Source organism: Sinohyriopsis cumingii, chromosome 4 (genome assembly GCF_028554795.1).
Source record: "Sinohyriopsis cumingii isolate HCF-2022 chromosome 4, ASM2855479v2, whole genome shotgun sequence".
Lineage (NCBI taxonomy): Eukaryota > Metazoa > Mollusca > Bivalvia > Unionida > Unionidae > Sinohyriopsis > Sinohyriopsis cumingii.
The window spans coordinates 135069037-135086214 of NC_142964.1; the positions used below are offsets into that span (position 1 = coordinate 135069037).

The 17178-nt window shown below is 35.5% G+C and overlaps 1 protein-coding gene across 1 annotated transcript in view; it reads right to left on the bottom strand.

Annotated features, from left to right (window-relative positions):
- Positions 1-8600: 8600 nt before the first annotated feature.
- LOC149802134 (putative peptidylglycine alpha-hydroxylating monooxygenase 1) overlaps positions 8601-17178 on the bottom strand; it is a 71556-nt gene continuing 62978 nt past the window's right edge. Inside the window, exons 11-13 of the mRNA XM_089956538.1 lie at positions 11485-11538; positions 9814-9863; positions 8601-9053 (exon numbers count right to left, since the gene is read on the bottom strand). Coding sequence (XP_089812664.1) covers positions 8669-9053; positions 9814-9863; positions 11485-11538 — 489 coding nt within the window. The 3' untranslated portion in view covers positions 8601-8668. The remainder of the gene's footprint in view (positions 9054-9813; positions 9864-11484; positions 11539-17178) is intronic.

Sequence of the window (17178 nt, forward strand, 5' to 3'; positions counted from 1 at the left end):
ATTTATTTGATGGAGACCAAAGAACACATACACTCGGAACGTACACGTGTACACGTGTAAATGGCTTAGTTTAATTTACTGCTTGTAGCCGCTTACAAAAATAGGTAAACCTAAATAAAAACAATCACGTCACTCTCAATGACCCAGTTACTGCGATTTCTAATTCAATTTTGTATTTCCGTAACTCTGCATAGTTAAACTGTGTTGTAGAAGTTTTGTTTATTAATTATTTTCTAAAAGTCTATATTATTTCAACATTGAATGTGCCATAGTCAGGAATTAGTCGAAGTAAAAAAAAAAAAAAATTGGTTGTACTGCATGTTGGGCACCTTCTTGGTTTACTGATAATGTTGACAAATTCCCGAACGACAGTTTTTACTTTTCGTTAATAGGGTCTTTAATGTTTTACACTTTTATTTAAAGAATTATCAGTAACTTTATGTGATACAGTCTTCAAAAACACCAAGTACACATGTCCAAGAAGTATGTTGATTTGCTTTATCAATTTCTTCCTCGTGGCAACAATCCTAAAAATATTGTACCTACTTTGTCATATATAGAGGAATTCACGAACGACATGTTTTACTAAATGAATTAGTCATAATAAGAGGTAAAGTCTGTATAGTAAATAAACCATGTCAAGTTGTGCGAGCTACGGCATGCACATTGTCATTGTCTGACATATGCATAATTTTCAGCTGCAATATAAACCGTGCGAGTTGATGGGGGTGAGGTAAAGTTTGCAATCGTTACGATTAAAAGGCAAGATTTCGGTTATTGTATACCCTGTACACGTTTACACATTTTGGTAAATGTTGCAGTTTTACGTATAAGTATACAAGATTTAAAATTACCGAACATATGATTGATCAAATACTGAAATATGTTTTTCTCCAGTGACCTTGTGGTAATTTTGTTTGTGACAGATAGGACTGGTTCAAGAATGTTCTTGAATAGAGATACGAGACTTTACGTTGATTTGATAATCAGTCCGGCAATCTCTACCCCACTGAGAGCTATCATATGCTAAGGCAACGAGAACGAGGCTGCGGTCTTATATATATATATATATATATATATATATATATATATATATATATATATATATATATATACATATGCTGGTGAATAATGGATGTATCTGTGTCATAAACATAAGACAGGCATCCTGTGTGATTTAATCCATTATTCACCAGCATAATTTATTGTCTGAATGCATAAACTAATTTAGCTCTTTAATTCAACTTGATTTGTATTTATTTGACAAGGAGGTCAGGAAAAACGAACCTTATTTATTTACATCCAAACAAAATCTTAACCAAGAGATTTAATATAACATGTACAGTGACCATTCGCAATGTTACCCAATTTGGCATGTACAATCATCATTCCTTCCACATTTTGTTTCCCTTCAGAGCAAGAAAGTTTCCACTTATGGCTGGCCGTCTTCATATTTAAGTAGAACTTATCACAACAAAATCAGACCAGTTTACATTGCCAAGGATTTTTCTAATATTATTAATTTTACCCCAAACTAAGTATGACTTCAGCAGAGTCTCTAACTTCAATATCGGTTTTACTTATTCTATCCACACTCAAAGAGTCAAAGTAATCCAATGTGTTACCTAGAGACTGTTTAGTTCGGTAACTCATATGGTAGCCACAAATATTCAACCGACATCCTCAGTGCCCACTATACATGGTCTACTTAGGTAACCAATGTGGTAGCCAAAAACTATTCACAGACATCCTTCTTGCCCAATAAATGGTCTACTAAGATAACTCATGTGGTACCCAAAAATAATAAACGAACATCCTCAAACTTCATAAGTTCCGATGTTTTTCAAAACAGATCACTTGTGTTTCCGGATTGCGGAATACGTGAAAGATTTACTTACCTCTGAAACTAAAGGGCTTAGCAACGTGCAAAACGACGCAGGTGCTCTAATAAGCATGGTCAATTTTACACCTTGCAAAAATTATGTGTTGTTTATAAATAATTATAATTGGTTTAAATTACAATCAACAAATATATTCGACTGACATAAGCAAGTGATGTAAATAACAAAGTTATGGAATCAAAAGTTTCGAACTAATTTGTTTGGCTTAACATACAGGTAATATCAAATATTGGAGAGTAAATCGCCAGATAACAGAGGTGCTTACTTCTCGGAGAGTTTGCAGAGTGCATATATCCTCAGTAACCCACGGACATACACAGTATTATCCAGAGGTGGTCCACTTAGGTAACCCATATGCCATTCAATCATAACCTATGAACATACAAAGTATCGAGATGAGATAGCCATCTTGTTTCACAACCAATCATAACTCACGGGAAGCAGAACATAGCCTTTTATGCGAAATCGAGAAAGAAATCTCGGATATAAGTCGTCGCCATTAAGAACTAGTTTCTGATCTTCTTTCACTCACAGAGGAGAATCATCAAAAATCGCCAAATTGATGTGTATTCCAACAACTACTTCCGAATTTGTTTCACAACCCGAAGGAAATGGTCAATCTTTCGATCAATAAATTGTACAGTTAGGTAACCGATGTGAATCCAGTCATAACCCAAAGAAGTCCTATGTATCAACATGTAATTGTACAGTTAAGTACTCCATACGACAACAAATCATAACACACTGAAATGCCAGGTGTCATCAATCTTTATTTCCTCTTTTCAGAGAAATAAACATAGGAAAATGGGAACAAACAAAGGAAAAAGTAATAAAATAATGCCTTAGTAATTAACATAGATGAATACGAGATTAGTCTCTTAGAAGCGCAGCTTCCCTTTGAAAATTCGCATTCTCATTACATTTATTGCAAAGTAAGGAGCCCTCATGCGAAGCTTAATACTAATTAGCGTACATGTCATCATTAATTTTGTACCATAAGTAATACGTAATATGTTTTGTTATAAATATCATACAAGGAAACACAACAATCGTGTTTTCTACGATCACCTCTTCCAAAAACCTTGATAATAGCAAAATCGATCTAGTTATTCAGAGACGAGTTCATGTATTATACATGCAGAACACAATAAAGCAGACATTATACCATTTCTTAGTATTTCGGGCCCATCTAGGTCTATAGCTTTGGGAAATTCCCTACCAAGGAGATGTTTAAAAAATTCATCTGATATATTACGAAGGAACACACCAAGATGAATGTAATTAGCTGTAATTCTCTTGTTGTTTTGTTTGTTTGCCATGAAATTGAGAATTTTAATGAAGTATGAATATTTTATAATCTTTTGTAGGACATGTCAATGTAGCATAATCTTGTATAGCGCATGTTTCATACGTATTAATAGCATGTTTTATAATTTGATTCCATTGTATTTTTTCTGGAAGTATTTTGTCTCTAGCAAAACATTCAAAAATTGTATAAATATTATATTTGTGTAAAACATTACATATCTCAGAAATAAAAGCCTTTCTGTACTGTAACATCTTTTCTAGAATTATATAGGTATAATCTAAATAAAAACATTAATTTAGATGTTACGTTTCCTGAACATTGCACGAACAATTTACCACAAACGTTTAGTTTCCTTTTATCCATATCTGATACAATTTTTTTTTTATCCCCAGTAAACCTTCACTCATTCCTGATCGTGTGGGGAAATCCGTGCAGACTTATGGTGCAATTATGTTGAATTACGTAGAACTTTTTTAAGACATTGTGTCTGATTTTCGATCAAACTTCACAACCATAAAGGGCGGATGGTATCACGATTGATTAATGCATACTGATGTAGGTAAGAAGATTTTCTCTAATTTCATTTTACATGAGAATAAAATGATTTTCTGCCTTTAGTACAAGCACTGTTTGCTTTTGTTAAACATTTCATATTGGAGCCAACAGGAATTCCAACATGTTCAGTTTCATTTAGAATAAGTATAATATGGAAATCTATTTTCCATCTCAAAGTTTCCCATGCTGTTTGTAAATTATGGCTAAAAACTAATACACGACTTTTATTAACGTTGAAGGTGAACTTCCATTTCAAGGAGTATCTGTTACACATATCAAGCACCGTTCGCAAACGGATTGGTGTGTTCGCAAGCGGAGTTATATCATCAGCTAGTGCTGGACTTCTCGATCGAGTGGACGCAACAAGTAGCCCTAATGTTTACACAACAATTATCTCTATGTTTAGTCTTGTAAATACTGTTGATTAAACACCCTCCTGTTCAAGCCCATAAAATTGGAAAGGTTCCGATTTTGAATCGTTCATCAGGACAGTGCTTTGTATATTTGAGTACGATTCCTTTATTAACTATAACAATCTTCCCTTGGGTGCCCACTTTTATGAGTTTAAGGAAACATCTGGCATGATTCACAGCGTCCAATGCCTTTTGAATATCTAAGAAAGCAGGAAACACTCATGAACATAAATTCTCAAATGGACAAAATAGTTTCGTGTAGATTGAAGGACGCTGTTATACTACTCAATCCCTGTTGTTCGGTTTAGGGTCGTTATGTATCTATTACACCATCTAGTCACGCTATTGAATAAGCACTTTACAAATAGTCTGTATAACACAGGCAACAGGGAAATAGCTCTATAATTGTCAGGATCAGTTTTAGATTTCCCGCCGCCTTTAAATATGGGTACAACTAACCCTCTTTTACAATCGCAAGTAATGTAACACTGGTTTATTACTACAAGAGATTTTATAATTAGATAACTCATAGGACAACCAATCATAACACACATCAACCCTAAGTTCAACAAAAGAGCGTACAGTTAAATACACCATATGACAACCAGTCATATACCACAGACATCCTAAGCTTGGACAAGAAAGTGTACAGTTAAGTACACCATATGACAACCAGTCATATACCACAGACATCTTAAGCTTGGACAAGAAAGTGTACAGTTAAGTACACCATATGACAACCAGTCATATACCACAGACATCCTAGCTTGGACAAGAAAGTGTACAGTTAGATAACCCATATGACAACCAACGGAAATCTTAAGTGTAGACAAGAGATTGTACAGTTAAACCAATCATTACACACAGACTTCCTAAACTACCAAAAGGTAACATCGATATTAACTCCTAACATACTCATGGCGTGCATTTCTTTGGATAGTCTGTTTCTAGAAGTGTCAAGAAAAGACGTGAAATTCATGCAAAAAAATTCTCGACGGTAAACATTGCTAGTCGGCTTCTGTTGTTATAATAATAAATATCTTTCTCAAAGTTGAAGACACAAAAACTGGAACACTTTTAACATCAGCAAAATAAACTTTATTCACTTTAATATTGTATGAATAATTAACAACTTTATGAATATTCACAGCCAATGCATTTGCAAAGCAGCAAACATATTCTGTTTTGCTATTATCTGAAGAAACGAATAAAACAATTTTGATTCCATTTTGGGGTGAAACAAACGTATGCAAGTCATATTCATAAAAGCTGGTGTTTTATTATTTTATAATTGGAAAAACTTGTTTAAATTAGATAATATTATTTTTCACAGAATATGTAATACATTGAAAATATTTTGTTTAAAAAATTTCAAATTAATGTAAATTAGAATTTAAGACTAACTGGGTAGTTTAACCTACAGTAATGTTCTTAGTTTCACATCATCCATATATTTTGCGACTTACCGCAGTTTCCCCATAGACGTTGAATGTTCACTGTAATATTTCCTTCTTTAGTTTCCTACCGTTTAAAAAAAATTTTTTTAAAATACATTTAGAGGGCACTTTACACATCTGTCGTTATGAATGCTTCCTACAGTCACAAAATAAACATCAGTTTTGATATAAAAGGGAAGAACATATGTCACTATACAACATATAAGAGCATGCATTTAGAAAAAAAAAAGCTATCTTTATTGTACATCTTCATATATGGCTATGTTTTGTATGTATTGGGTTTGCCTGAAACATTCACAATATCACAGTATTGGAACCTACGCGCATTGATTCTGTTATTGCATGTAGATCCCTGCGACTATTTGTCGATGTTGATGACGATAGGTAGGAACAGGACTAAAAGTCGCACCCATTAATGGAAATAAGACAAGTCAGCCACATAATGTACCGAAATAAGAAGAAACCACAGATTATCGGAAAGTTGACACATTCGCGCGGGTCCAGACACTGTCTATCTCGTCAATCTTTCCTTTGTACGGGTTTCCCACTGTCGATAAATTATCTTGTGATAAAATGCGCAATTACTTATTTTATAACTTAACGGGGACCCGGATCGCCTAGTAGAACCAGGCACTCGCCTTTACAGAGCACTCACATTTCATCTCTGTCCTCCTGTGTTCCAGTCTCGGTTCGACCAACATGAGTATGTAAGTTTGTAAGCGGCGTCATGTTTTACTGAGGCATTCTCCCACCAAATATAATGGCCGATGTATATTGCCTATCATATGCAGAAAAAAGGCGATAAACCCCACAAAGCAAAACGTATTCCGCTAAAACCTCGATTTGATTCTGGTTTGTCCAATTCTTCATGTTTCATATCTCAATCATTACATTCCACTATCGGGTCCTGAAACCATTTTTCTCCATCAACTGATTAAACATGGTTGACTTTTCATGGTGCAGCAAGTTTTCGAAACTAATATTTTACATCAACAAGTTTACCGTAGTCTGAACTTAGGTAATTTATCGCTGATAAATCTTTAGAACCTACGAATCATGTCCGCTAGTACATCACGTACGTGCAGTTTCAGACAGTCTGGTTGCCCATCTACACATTTTCCGATGCAAGACCTAATTCATCTAACCTGAAAACATGTTACATTTTAAACTGACAGCAGCCGTAGCATTCATTTATGTTATCACTTCAATCTTGACTTATGCTATAATAATATACAATATATTACGTACTATTCAGTCAAGGCTTATACTAAATTGTTATGGACCTCGTGTTCACAATATGAAATGTATAATAAAAAGGCACAATATGACTGAAACATACGGTTTATGGAATGTTGTTGTACGGTTTAACGCCATTTATCAGCAGCCAGTTTATTTGGTGGAGGAAGAACCCGGGAAAACCACCCACTCACGGGAAGCTACAGTCAAGCTTTCTAAAGGAACCACGTTAGACAAGCCCAAGACTCAAACCCAAACAGATAGAAGTGAGATGGCAGTGTTACAGAACTTTAGATCACTCGGACTCCTGGGGTCCCGGGCTTATGGAATCAGGTGTTCTTTCAATACAAAATAACAACTCTTTCCTGACGGACACATCTTTGGCTATAACATTATTTAGCATGTAGAATTTGGTAGAATTGTTATGCGACAGTAATATAGCGCGCGTCTGTGTGTAAGATTTTATTATGTGTACTGTTCCAATAGCCGTTAAAATCTTAAGCTTTGTCATTAGTCTTCGTGTTTGATAACATTATTTACATATTGAACTATTTACAAAGTCAAATTTTAAAATATTGTTTGGAGAAGAAGAAAAAAACGTTTATCTTTGAAAACAACACAGCTACAACTGGTTATTACAACATCAACAAATGATATCACCGTTAATGCCTCATCATAAATACAAATGTTATAAATGATTTGATAGATAAAATATATACTTCATAATATTCTTTTTTTTCTTTAATAATATTTTGAGTATGTCACTATCTTCATTATTCTCGCCTCATTAAGGTCATGTAACATACGTATCAGTGTTAATTAGGCGTCATTTATAAAGCTACTGACGTCCTTTTGTCCTTAATACAACGTATTGTTACTTTAGTTTTAAATAAAACTGGATGTAAAGCAAAATGATTATGTAGACTGAGCCTAACGTGTGTTGCTGAAAGAAGTCAGAAGGTAAGAAGATTGTGTGTTCACAAATACGGTGTCATGTTCAGTAATTGTACCGGAAAAAGTATGCTTATAATTGAATAATTTTGCTCACAATTCACAGCTAAACTGTGTTGATATTTGTGTGTAAACATGTCCATTTCCAACATATCTAAATTTACATGCATCCGAAGAGTCTATAATTAATAAAGTAACTCTTCTTGATGAAAGAGAACCATATCGATACTAAAAATATGTGTCGTGACAGGTATTACATAAATACATATAATTTTCATTATGAAAATCCCTTTGAGTAAGACGCCTTATTATAAAGGAAAACAATCTGAAAATTGTCAATAATCTATTCTTGTTATAATGACTCTAATTTGATGTAGTGTTTAATATTTCAGCATCTAATACCGCACATTTTGACTACAGCGCGGATGTTACAGGCCATTCTTCAGTAAATACAGTTTGTAGAACATCTCGCTCTAGTACAATACTATCTGCATTCGATTAGTTCATGAAAGTCGATCCAATGTATCACCTAATAGATCTTTTCCTGGTGTTTTTTTTTTTTTAAAACTTTGAATACATCATTTAGTGATATGTGACTTTTGATTCTTTTTCTCTGTATAACAAGGAATACAAGGGATCTTAAATGACAAACTGGAACAACCTCTGTGATTAGCAAAATGCAAAGTATCTATGACGACGTTCCAGGAGATAAATTGATCGATGAAGACATCAAAGAAATTCCGACTTCTATCTGTTAACATGATTAACAAAAATGTCCTCATTAATTATACTTTATTTTCTATGCGACAAAACATAATGAGGCATCCAAACCGGTCATATGTTTTTCTAATAATTATTTAACTTGTTCTTCAAATAGGCCAGAAGCTCAGCGTCGTTGTCGCTCAGGTTGTCATAGATCTCGTCCGCGTTACCGCTTAGTACTTCCCAACTGTCGTCTGCCGGCAGCAGTTCGTCTCGCGCAACGGGTATCTCATCTCCGTATAGATCATAGATGGCGCGCGGCATATTCTGCTTGATGACCTTGTCTGTTCCAGGGATGATGCTAGCGGTGCGCGGGACGGCGGCGAGGTTCATCTTGTCCGCACGCTCGAACTGGTCCCAGTACCAGGTAGTTGGTCCGGGGGTGAAGCAGTACGTCTGGTCACTAATCCTGTCACCATCAGTGTAGTACATGATGTAAAAGTTACACATTTCGTCATTCTGGGTGCTTCTGTACGAAAAAATGAAATATCGTGATGCAAAGAACTTACCAAAACCATTTTAATGTGAGATAGGTAATGTATTTCCTTTTATAGAGAATACCTCATTACGTCGTGAATTTTAATATGGTTATTAAAAAATGAGTACGATCAATACTTTATGATAATTGTGACTGATATATTGGGTTCCTAGCAAAAATCACCGAAAATTCGTCAACGAGCATTACGATTTTCTTTTTTTAATTTGCATACAAATTCGTTTTGTTGTATACATGGACGTGTATATTTAGTTTTGTTATTGTGGGAATAGTAGGAAAAAGCAGGCTCGGCTTCAATGAGGATTAAAACATTTATTGTGTATAACAATAACAGATTGTTTAAACCGTCATACTTTTAATTTGTTTGGATACCGCGGTGTCTTTAGATTGCCTTTTTCCCCCTTTGCATCCGATGTAAGAAATCAATAAATACATTTCAGATCCATTATTTCGGCCTGAACAACTCTGTGTTTTTTTTTTCTGCTTTGATTGTGTGGTTCTCCGGTTGTTTCTTCTACAAAAAGGATTTTTTTTTATAAATTAAATTTATAACAAGATTATAGTAATCCCTTAGATGCAGAGTAACTGTTAGGGCGGGGGGGGGGGGTATCTGCTGACTTTACTGAGTAGCGCCAATCGTACAATCGTGCAATAAATGTCCAGCAAATAATTTCCCATCTGAGGAAAGTACACAACAAGTTTTGAAATATTGCGTAGGAAGAAAAATGCTCACCCGATACTGACATCAGTGTCCTTGTCATTCTGCATTGTGCATCTTGCGGCCTTAAACAAATAAGAAATATTTGCACGAGTATTACAACGGCAAAATCGCACTAGACAACCGTACAGAGGCATTTACCGAGCTAACCATCTATTTATAGACACTAGCGTCTTATTGCGATTGCCTTCGCTATGATCTGAAGTCGGCCATGCTTACGGTGTTTTGTTTTTTTTTTTTTTTTTGTGGTTCTAATTTGAAATTTCTAATCGGAAAGCTTCCAGTGTAAAAACTATGCAAAGAATAATTCACAAATAGTATTTTCAAATACAAAAAAATAACTGTATATAAAGAAATTCGCGTGATGTTCTTGAGTTTGTTTATGAACGTAAAGTAAATGTATGTTTGATTAATTGTAATTCTAACCACAACGCGGTGGGTTGACTTAAATCAACATGTTGTCAATACGTACGAGTAGAAAATCACAGTCCAAAGGGAAGATTTTTTGTGTGTTTTTGTGGCATTGTAATTCCAGAATTTATATACGATCATCACAATGATATGATAATCAACAATTACGTCCATATTTTGTGTGTAGAGCAGATGATCAGTCCGAGAATAATTTTGGAACAGAAAATTTATAACAAATTATGTCCCAAGAGCAAAAGTTTGTTTCAAAGAATTTCCGTTTAAATAAAATGTGTACTTTGTTTGATGGGTTGTTGTTGTTGTTGGATTTTAAAGATGACAAGAAACTTAGTTGAGAATTGGTAGCCTCAATTCATTCATACTGCAGTATAGATTTCAGATTCTGAAACCTGCTTTACTACGTAAACCTCAAACCTTTGCTATTTTATCACTTTTATCTATAATCATTACAGGGGATTTGGATTACAGAATGAAAGCTGGAACTAGGATTAATGCTGATTTGGTAACTAAAATATGGTTTCGGATTTAAATACCGATCTGTGTACATGCTTCATTTTGGTTTTAGCTGGGGTAGAGATACGGGAAAATAAGACGGATAGACCGCTTTGTTCTTCAGTTTATCTTGAAAGTCACAAAATCCTACCTTAGCGAACAACATAGACACATCATTGTTTAGTTAAAGTGAATTATAAAGTTACTTTTTCCTTCAAATTAATGTATCGATCTCCATATGTTAGAACACTTGTTATATATTCGTCAGCTGTGTATATTCTCCAGCATTTCATATATATTATTTAAAACATATATGTTAAAATTAAATTCTTTAAGATGCAAATAGTATATTGAAAATATTTCCTATTAGCAGTCGACAATGATTGGAGAATAAATGTCTGGCTCAAATACACCGGTGAATCAACTTAAAGCTGTTACATTCAGATGAAGAAAACAAACTTAGTAAAACTGTTTTTTTATATTTTTATTGGAAGTTCAATAATAACAAAAATTAACAGCTAAAAAACAGACGAAGATCACTGCACCGTGTACTGAGCCTGGTAATTATAGAGTTGTTTTGTTTCTTTTTTTTTATATATATATACAAAATATGTACATTATCCGTATGACAATTATAAGCGTTGCCTGGATTTCAACATTTCAAGTAAAACTGAATCTTGTTCGAAAATGAAGTTTTGATTTATTGCGTTGATTATTGATAATGATCATTTACAGGGTTAAATATATGATAATGTTATCACATACCAATATATCTCCTTTCTTAATCTCCATTCCAGGTGTTGTGGCGTTGTAGAACATCTGAAAAGAAACTGGCTAGGTAAAATCATATACATCATGTGAGCCACTCAATTCAGAATCTCTCTCTCTCTCTCTCTCTCTCTCTCTCTCTCTCTGAAACATAAAAAAATACATGAATTCCATAAGGATGTTTAAGATACCATAAAATGACAAATGTAATTCACGTCCATTTGAATAAAGCATTATACTTAATTGAGATTGATATTTTGGGTGCTGGTGGAACTGACATCATCTGTCTGAGATTGATATTTTAGGTGCTGGTGGAACTGATATCATCTGTCTGAGATTGATATTTTGGGTGCTGGTGGAACTGATATCATCTGTCCGAGATTGATATTTTGGGTTCTGGTGGAACTGATATCATCTGTCCGAGATTGATATTTTGGGTGCTGGTGGAACTGATATCATCTGTCCGAGATTGATATTTTGGGTGCTGGTGGAACTGATATCATCTGTCCGAGATTGATATTTTGGGTGCTGGTGGAACTGATATCATCTGTCCGAGATTGATATTTTGGGTGCTGGTGGAACTGATATCATCTGTCCGAGATTGATATTTTGGGTGCTGGTGGAACTGATATCATCTGTTCGAGATTGATATTTTCGGTGCTGGTGGAACTGATATCATCTGTCCGAGATTGATATTTTGGGTGCTGGTGGAACTGATATCATCTGTCCGAGATTGATATTTTGGGTGCTGGTGGAACTGATATCATCTGTCCGAGATTGTTATTGACTAACTCGGGTCATTGGAAGTACTACACTCAAAGTTTGTTATCAAATCCTCGTACTCATGGACCTTTTCCGACTTAGTTAACGAATATTCGGGTTGGTGGACTTGAGTTTGTTGTCGGATAATCGAGTAAGTGAAAGTGGCACCATCTATCAGAGTTTGCTATAAAACAATCGATGAAACTATTGGCTGCAATTCTAGACAAGTCTCCGTGTGCGTACTTTAAGTGTTTGCGATCAAATGTGTAAATTCTTAAGGGCAGAAAACATGAAAGTTTAAATGTAGTTTAAGGGGCAATGATCCAACACTGTCACCATTATTCGATGGTTATATACGTATCAGTTACGTTATGTCAGTTCATTAACACATAAACGTTTTTATCATTCTGTGAGAATTTACCTATCAACTATGAACTCTCAGTTCATTAATACTTTAACGTCTTCATCATTCTGTGAGAATTTACCTATCAACTATGAACTCTCAGTTCATTAATACTTTAACATCTTCATCAGTCTATGACAATTTAACTATCAACTATGAACAGGCAGTTCATTAACAATTCAATTTCGTCATCGTTCAAGAGCAATTGACCTATAATATTGTTACCTTCGAATCATTAACAAATCAGTTTATTCATCCTTCTAGAGCAATTGACCTATCAGACTGGTACCATCAACTCATTATCAAATCAATTTATTTGTCGTCGTAGAGCAATTGACCTATCATATTGGTACCTTCAACCCATGAGCGTATCAAGTTCTTAATCATTCTAATTCAACTGACAAGTTAGTCAATGTACACGGTATTACTGGCATACCAGTTTAACGTGGCACTTTTTCACCGGAATGGTAAGTCAGTAATTTCCATCAGTAAGAAATGTATCGAAATCTTGTCAAGAAATTATTAACTTATCAGCGTTTTCATTTTTCATGTCAATCAATATATATATATATATATATATATATATATATATATATATATATATATATATATATATATATAAACCCCACCCATTGTATTTGTCGTATAATTATTTTCAACAGTAAACATTTATTTATTTTTATGATCGGATTTAAGAAAAAAACCCATTGTTTTGGTTGCTTACTAGCGTATGCTACTGTGTTCAGTACATGCATTCCTTTTGATTACAGCCAGTCGTAATAAGAGCACTCCACTAAATACTATATCGCTTGTTACATGTAATGCATGTTTAGTGGTTCTGATAACTATCTTGCCAGGATGTTGACATTCCACTCAAACTTTTTCCGTCTGTTATCCTAATAGCATAGCTAGTAAATTCTAAACACTTCAATAATTTCTGACGTCAGCACTATGTCTATTACATGGTGTTACATCTAGTGTAAGCTTAATTATCCCGGTTCAGTTAGTTATTCATCTGCTATTAGGTTTATTGGGGTCTGGTGGGGTGGGGTTGCGATTATTTTTTTCTTTATTCTCAAGATCATTCATTGTTTTTAAAAATAATGCAATGGATATAATGTGCTGTTATTTTTATATAAATCAGCGCAATATATTTTTTCATGAGGGATTTCTTTAATAAAAAGTGTCAGGCTCCTGGCTCAGGGCATTAAGTTGTTCGTCCCTTATAGGATTGCTGTATACTCTGGTACGTATCGCGGTATGTTCAGAAATACCGTGATATATCGTGGTATCTAATTGGTCCTAGTACTCACCAGTAGTTAAGTGGGATACCCTACGTACAATGGGAATTAGCATTACAGGGACCCCTGGGACACTCTACGTACAATGGAAATTTAACATGGCGAAAAATCGTGGGACACTCTACGTACAAGGGGAATTTAACATGGCGAAAAATCGTGGGTCACTCTAGCGACAAGGGGAATTTAACATGGAACTATAGTGTGGGTCTGTCTAGCGACAAGGGGAAATTAACATGGGAATAGAGTTTGGGTCTGTCTAGGGACAAGGAGAATTGAACATATGGAAATTGAACATGGTGGGTCTGTATAGCGTCAAGGGGAATTGAACATGGTGGGATTGTCTAGGGACAATGATGGTAGAGGGTCAAACACAACAGAGACAGAAACATACATACACTAGTACAAGCGTGAGATTTATATATAAAGCATTACCAAGACCTGAAATCTTGCTGGGGTGTTCAAAAATTTGCATAATTGTAATGATGCTATAAATAGCTATAATCAAGGAAATGCTCAACGACAAAATGGATGTGACTAAAAGTAACGCTAAAATGACGAAATTGTCCCAGAATTTAAAGGAAAATAAACATATCCCCGAAAATTAAGTTACAATGGTTTAGACTAAAATGGATAAAATTAGTAACTACTTACAATATCAACTTCTGTGACGATCGTGAATAAATACCTATGTATCTATAATCAGCTGAAATTCCTATGAAATCCCACTATCTATTTATAGCTCCAACTTGTGGGTTTTTCCTTTGGAAAATCCCACTATCTTTTTATAGCCTCAGCTTGAGTGACGTTCCTGTTTATGAATTCTAGTATATATGTATAGCTACAAAATGTGGAAATCCCCAAGTCGATATTTATAGTCTCAAAATTTCCAGCGTCAGTGACGTCACTGTACTGAACACTAGGGGATAAATGTCAACAGTGTTGCAAGTGGCTGACCTGAATACACGCTACTGAAGGTAGGTAGGTAGAGTGTATCTGATAGGGATAAAGTGAGTTTTTATAGGGACAAACAGAGACCAATACACACACACACACACACACACACACACACAACGTACGCGCGCAGACATACGCACACACACACACACACACACACACACACACACACACACACACACACACAGAGGGAAGAGGAAAAAACAAACCCCAAATATACTATCAATACAGAAGGGAGATAACACAAACCCCAAATAAACTATCAACACAAACGTACGCGAACGTATACAAACCCCAAATATACTATTCACACAACTTCGCTAACGCATACAAACCCCAAATATGCTATCCACACTCGGGAGGAAGAAGAAAAAACAACCAAATATACGATCTACACAACGTACGCGAACACACACACACACACAACATACGCGCGCAGACTCACACACACACACACACACACACAGAGAGGGAAGAGGAAAAAACAAACCCCAAATATACTATCCACACTCGGGAGGAAGAAAAAAAACCCAACCAAATATACGATCTACACAACGTACGCGAACACACACACACACACACACACACACACACACACACACACACACACAGAGGGAAGAGGAAAAAACAAACCCCAAATATACTATCAACACAGAAGGGAGATAATACAAACCCCAAATAAACTATCCACACAAACGTACGCGAACGCATACAAACCCCAAATATACTATCAACACAGAAGGGAGATAATACAAACCCCAAATAAACTATCCACACAAACGTACGCGAACGCATACAAACCCGAAATATACTATCAACACAGAAGGGAGATAATACAAACCCCAAATAAACTATCCACACAAACGTACGCGAACGCATACAAACCACAAATATACTATCAACACAGAAGGGAGATAATACAAACCCCAAATAAACTATCCACACAAACGTACGCGAACGCATACAAACCCCAAATATACTATTCACACTCTAGAGGAAGAAGAAAAAAACAACCAAATATACGATCTACACAACGTACGCGAACACACACACACACACACACACACACACATACACACACACAGAGGGAAGAGGAAAAAACAAACCCCAAATATACTATCAATACAGAAGGGAGATAATACAAACCCCAAATAAACTATCCACAAAAACGTACGCGAACACATACAAACGCCAAATATACTATCAACACAGAAGGGAGATAAAACAAACCCCAAATAAACTATCCACACAATCGTACGCGAACGCATACAAACCCCAAATATACTATTCACACAACGTCGCTAACGCATACAAACCCCAAATATGCTATCCACACTCGGGAGGAAGAAGAAAAAAACAACCAAATATACGATCTACACAACGTACGCGAACACACACACACACACAGACACACACACACACACACGCACGCACACAGAGAGGGAAGAGGAAAAAACAAATCCCAAATATACTATCAACACAGAAGGGAGATAATACAAACCCCAAATAAACTATCCACGCATACGTACGCGAACGCATACAAACCCCAAATATACTATCAACACAGAAGGGAGATAATAAAAAACCCAAATAAACTATCCACGCATACGTACGCGAACGCATACAAACCCCAAATATACTATTCACACAACGTCGCTAACGCATACAAACCCCAAATATGCTATCCACACTCGGGAGGAAGAAGAAAAAATCAACCAAATATACGATCTACACAACGTACGCGAACAAACACACACACACACACATACACACACACACAGAGGGAAGAGTCAAAAACAAACCCCAAATATACTATCAACACAGAAGGGAGATAATACAAACCCCAAATAAACTATCCACACAAACGTACGCGAACGCATACAAACCCCAAATATACTATTCACACAACGTCGCTAACGCATACAAACCCCAAATATGCTATCCACACTCGGGAGGAAGAAGAAAAAAACAACCAAATATACGATCTACACAACGTACGCGAACAAACACACACACACACATACACACACACAGAGGGAAGAGGCAAAAACAAACCCCAAATATACTATCAACACAGAAGGGAGATAATACAAACCCCAAATAAACTATCCACACAAACGTACGCGAACGCATACAAACCCGAAATATGCTATCAACACAGAGTGAAGAAGAAAAAGTTTTTTGAAAGCACCTAAGCCCTCACCTGCAATGACCAACTCTGCCAAACACCTACACCCCACTCCCCACTCCCAACACTACAAAACCCATTTA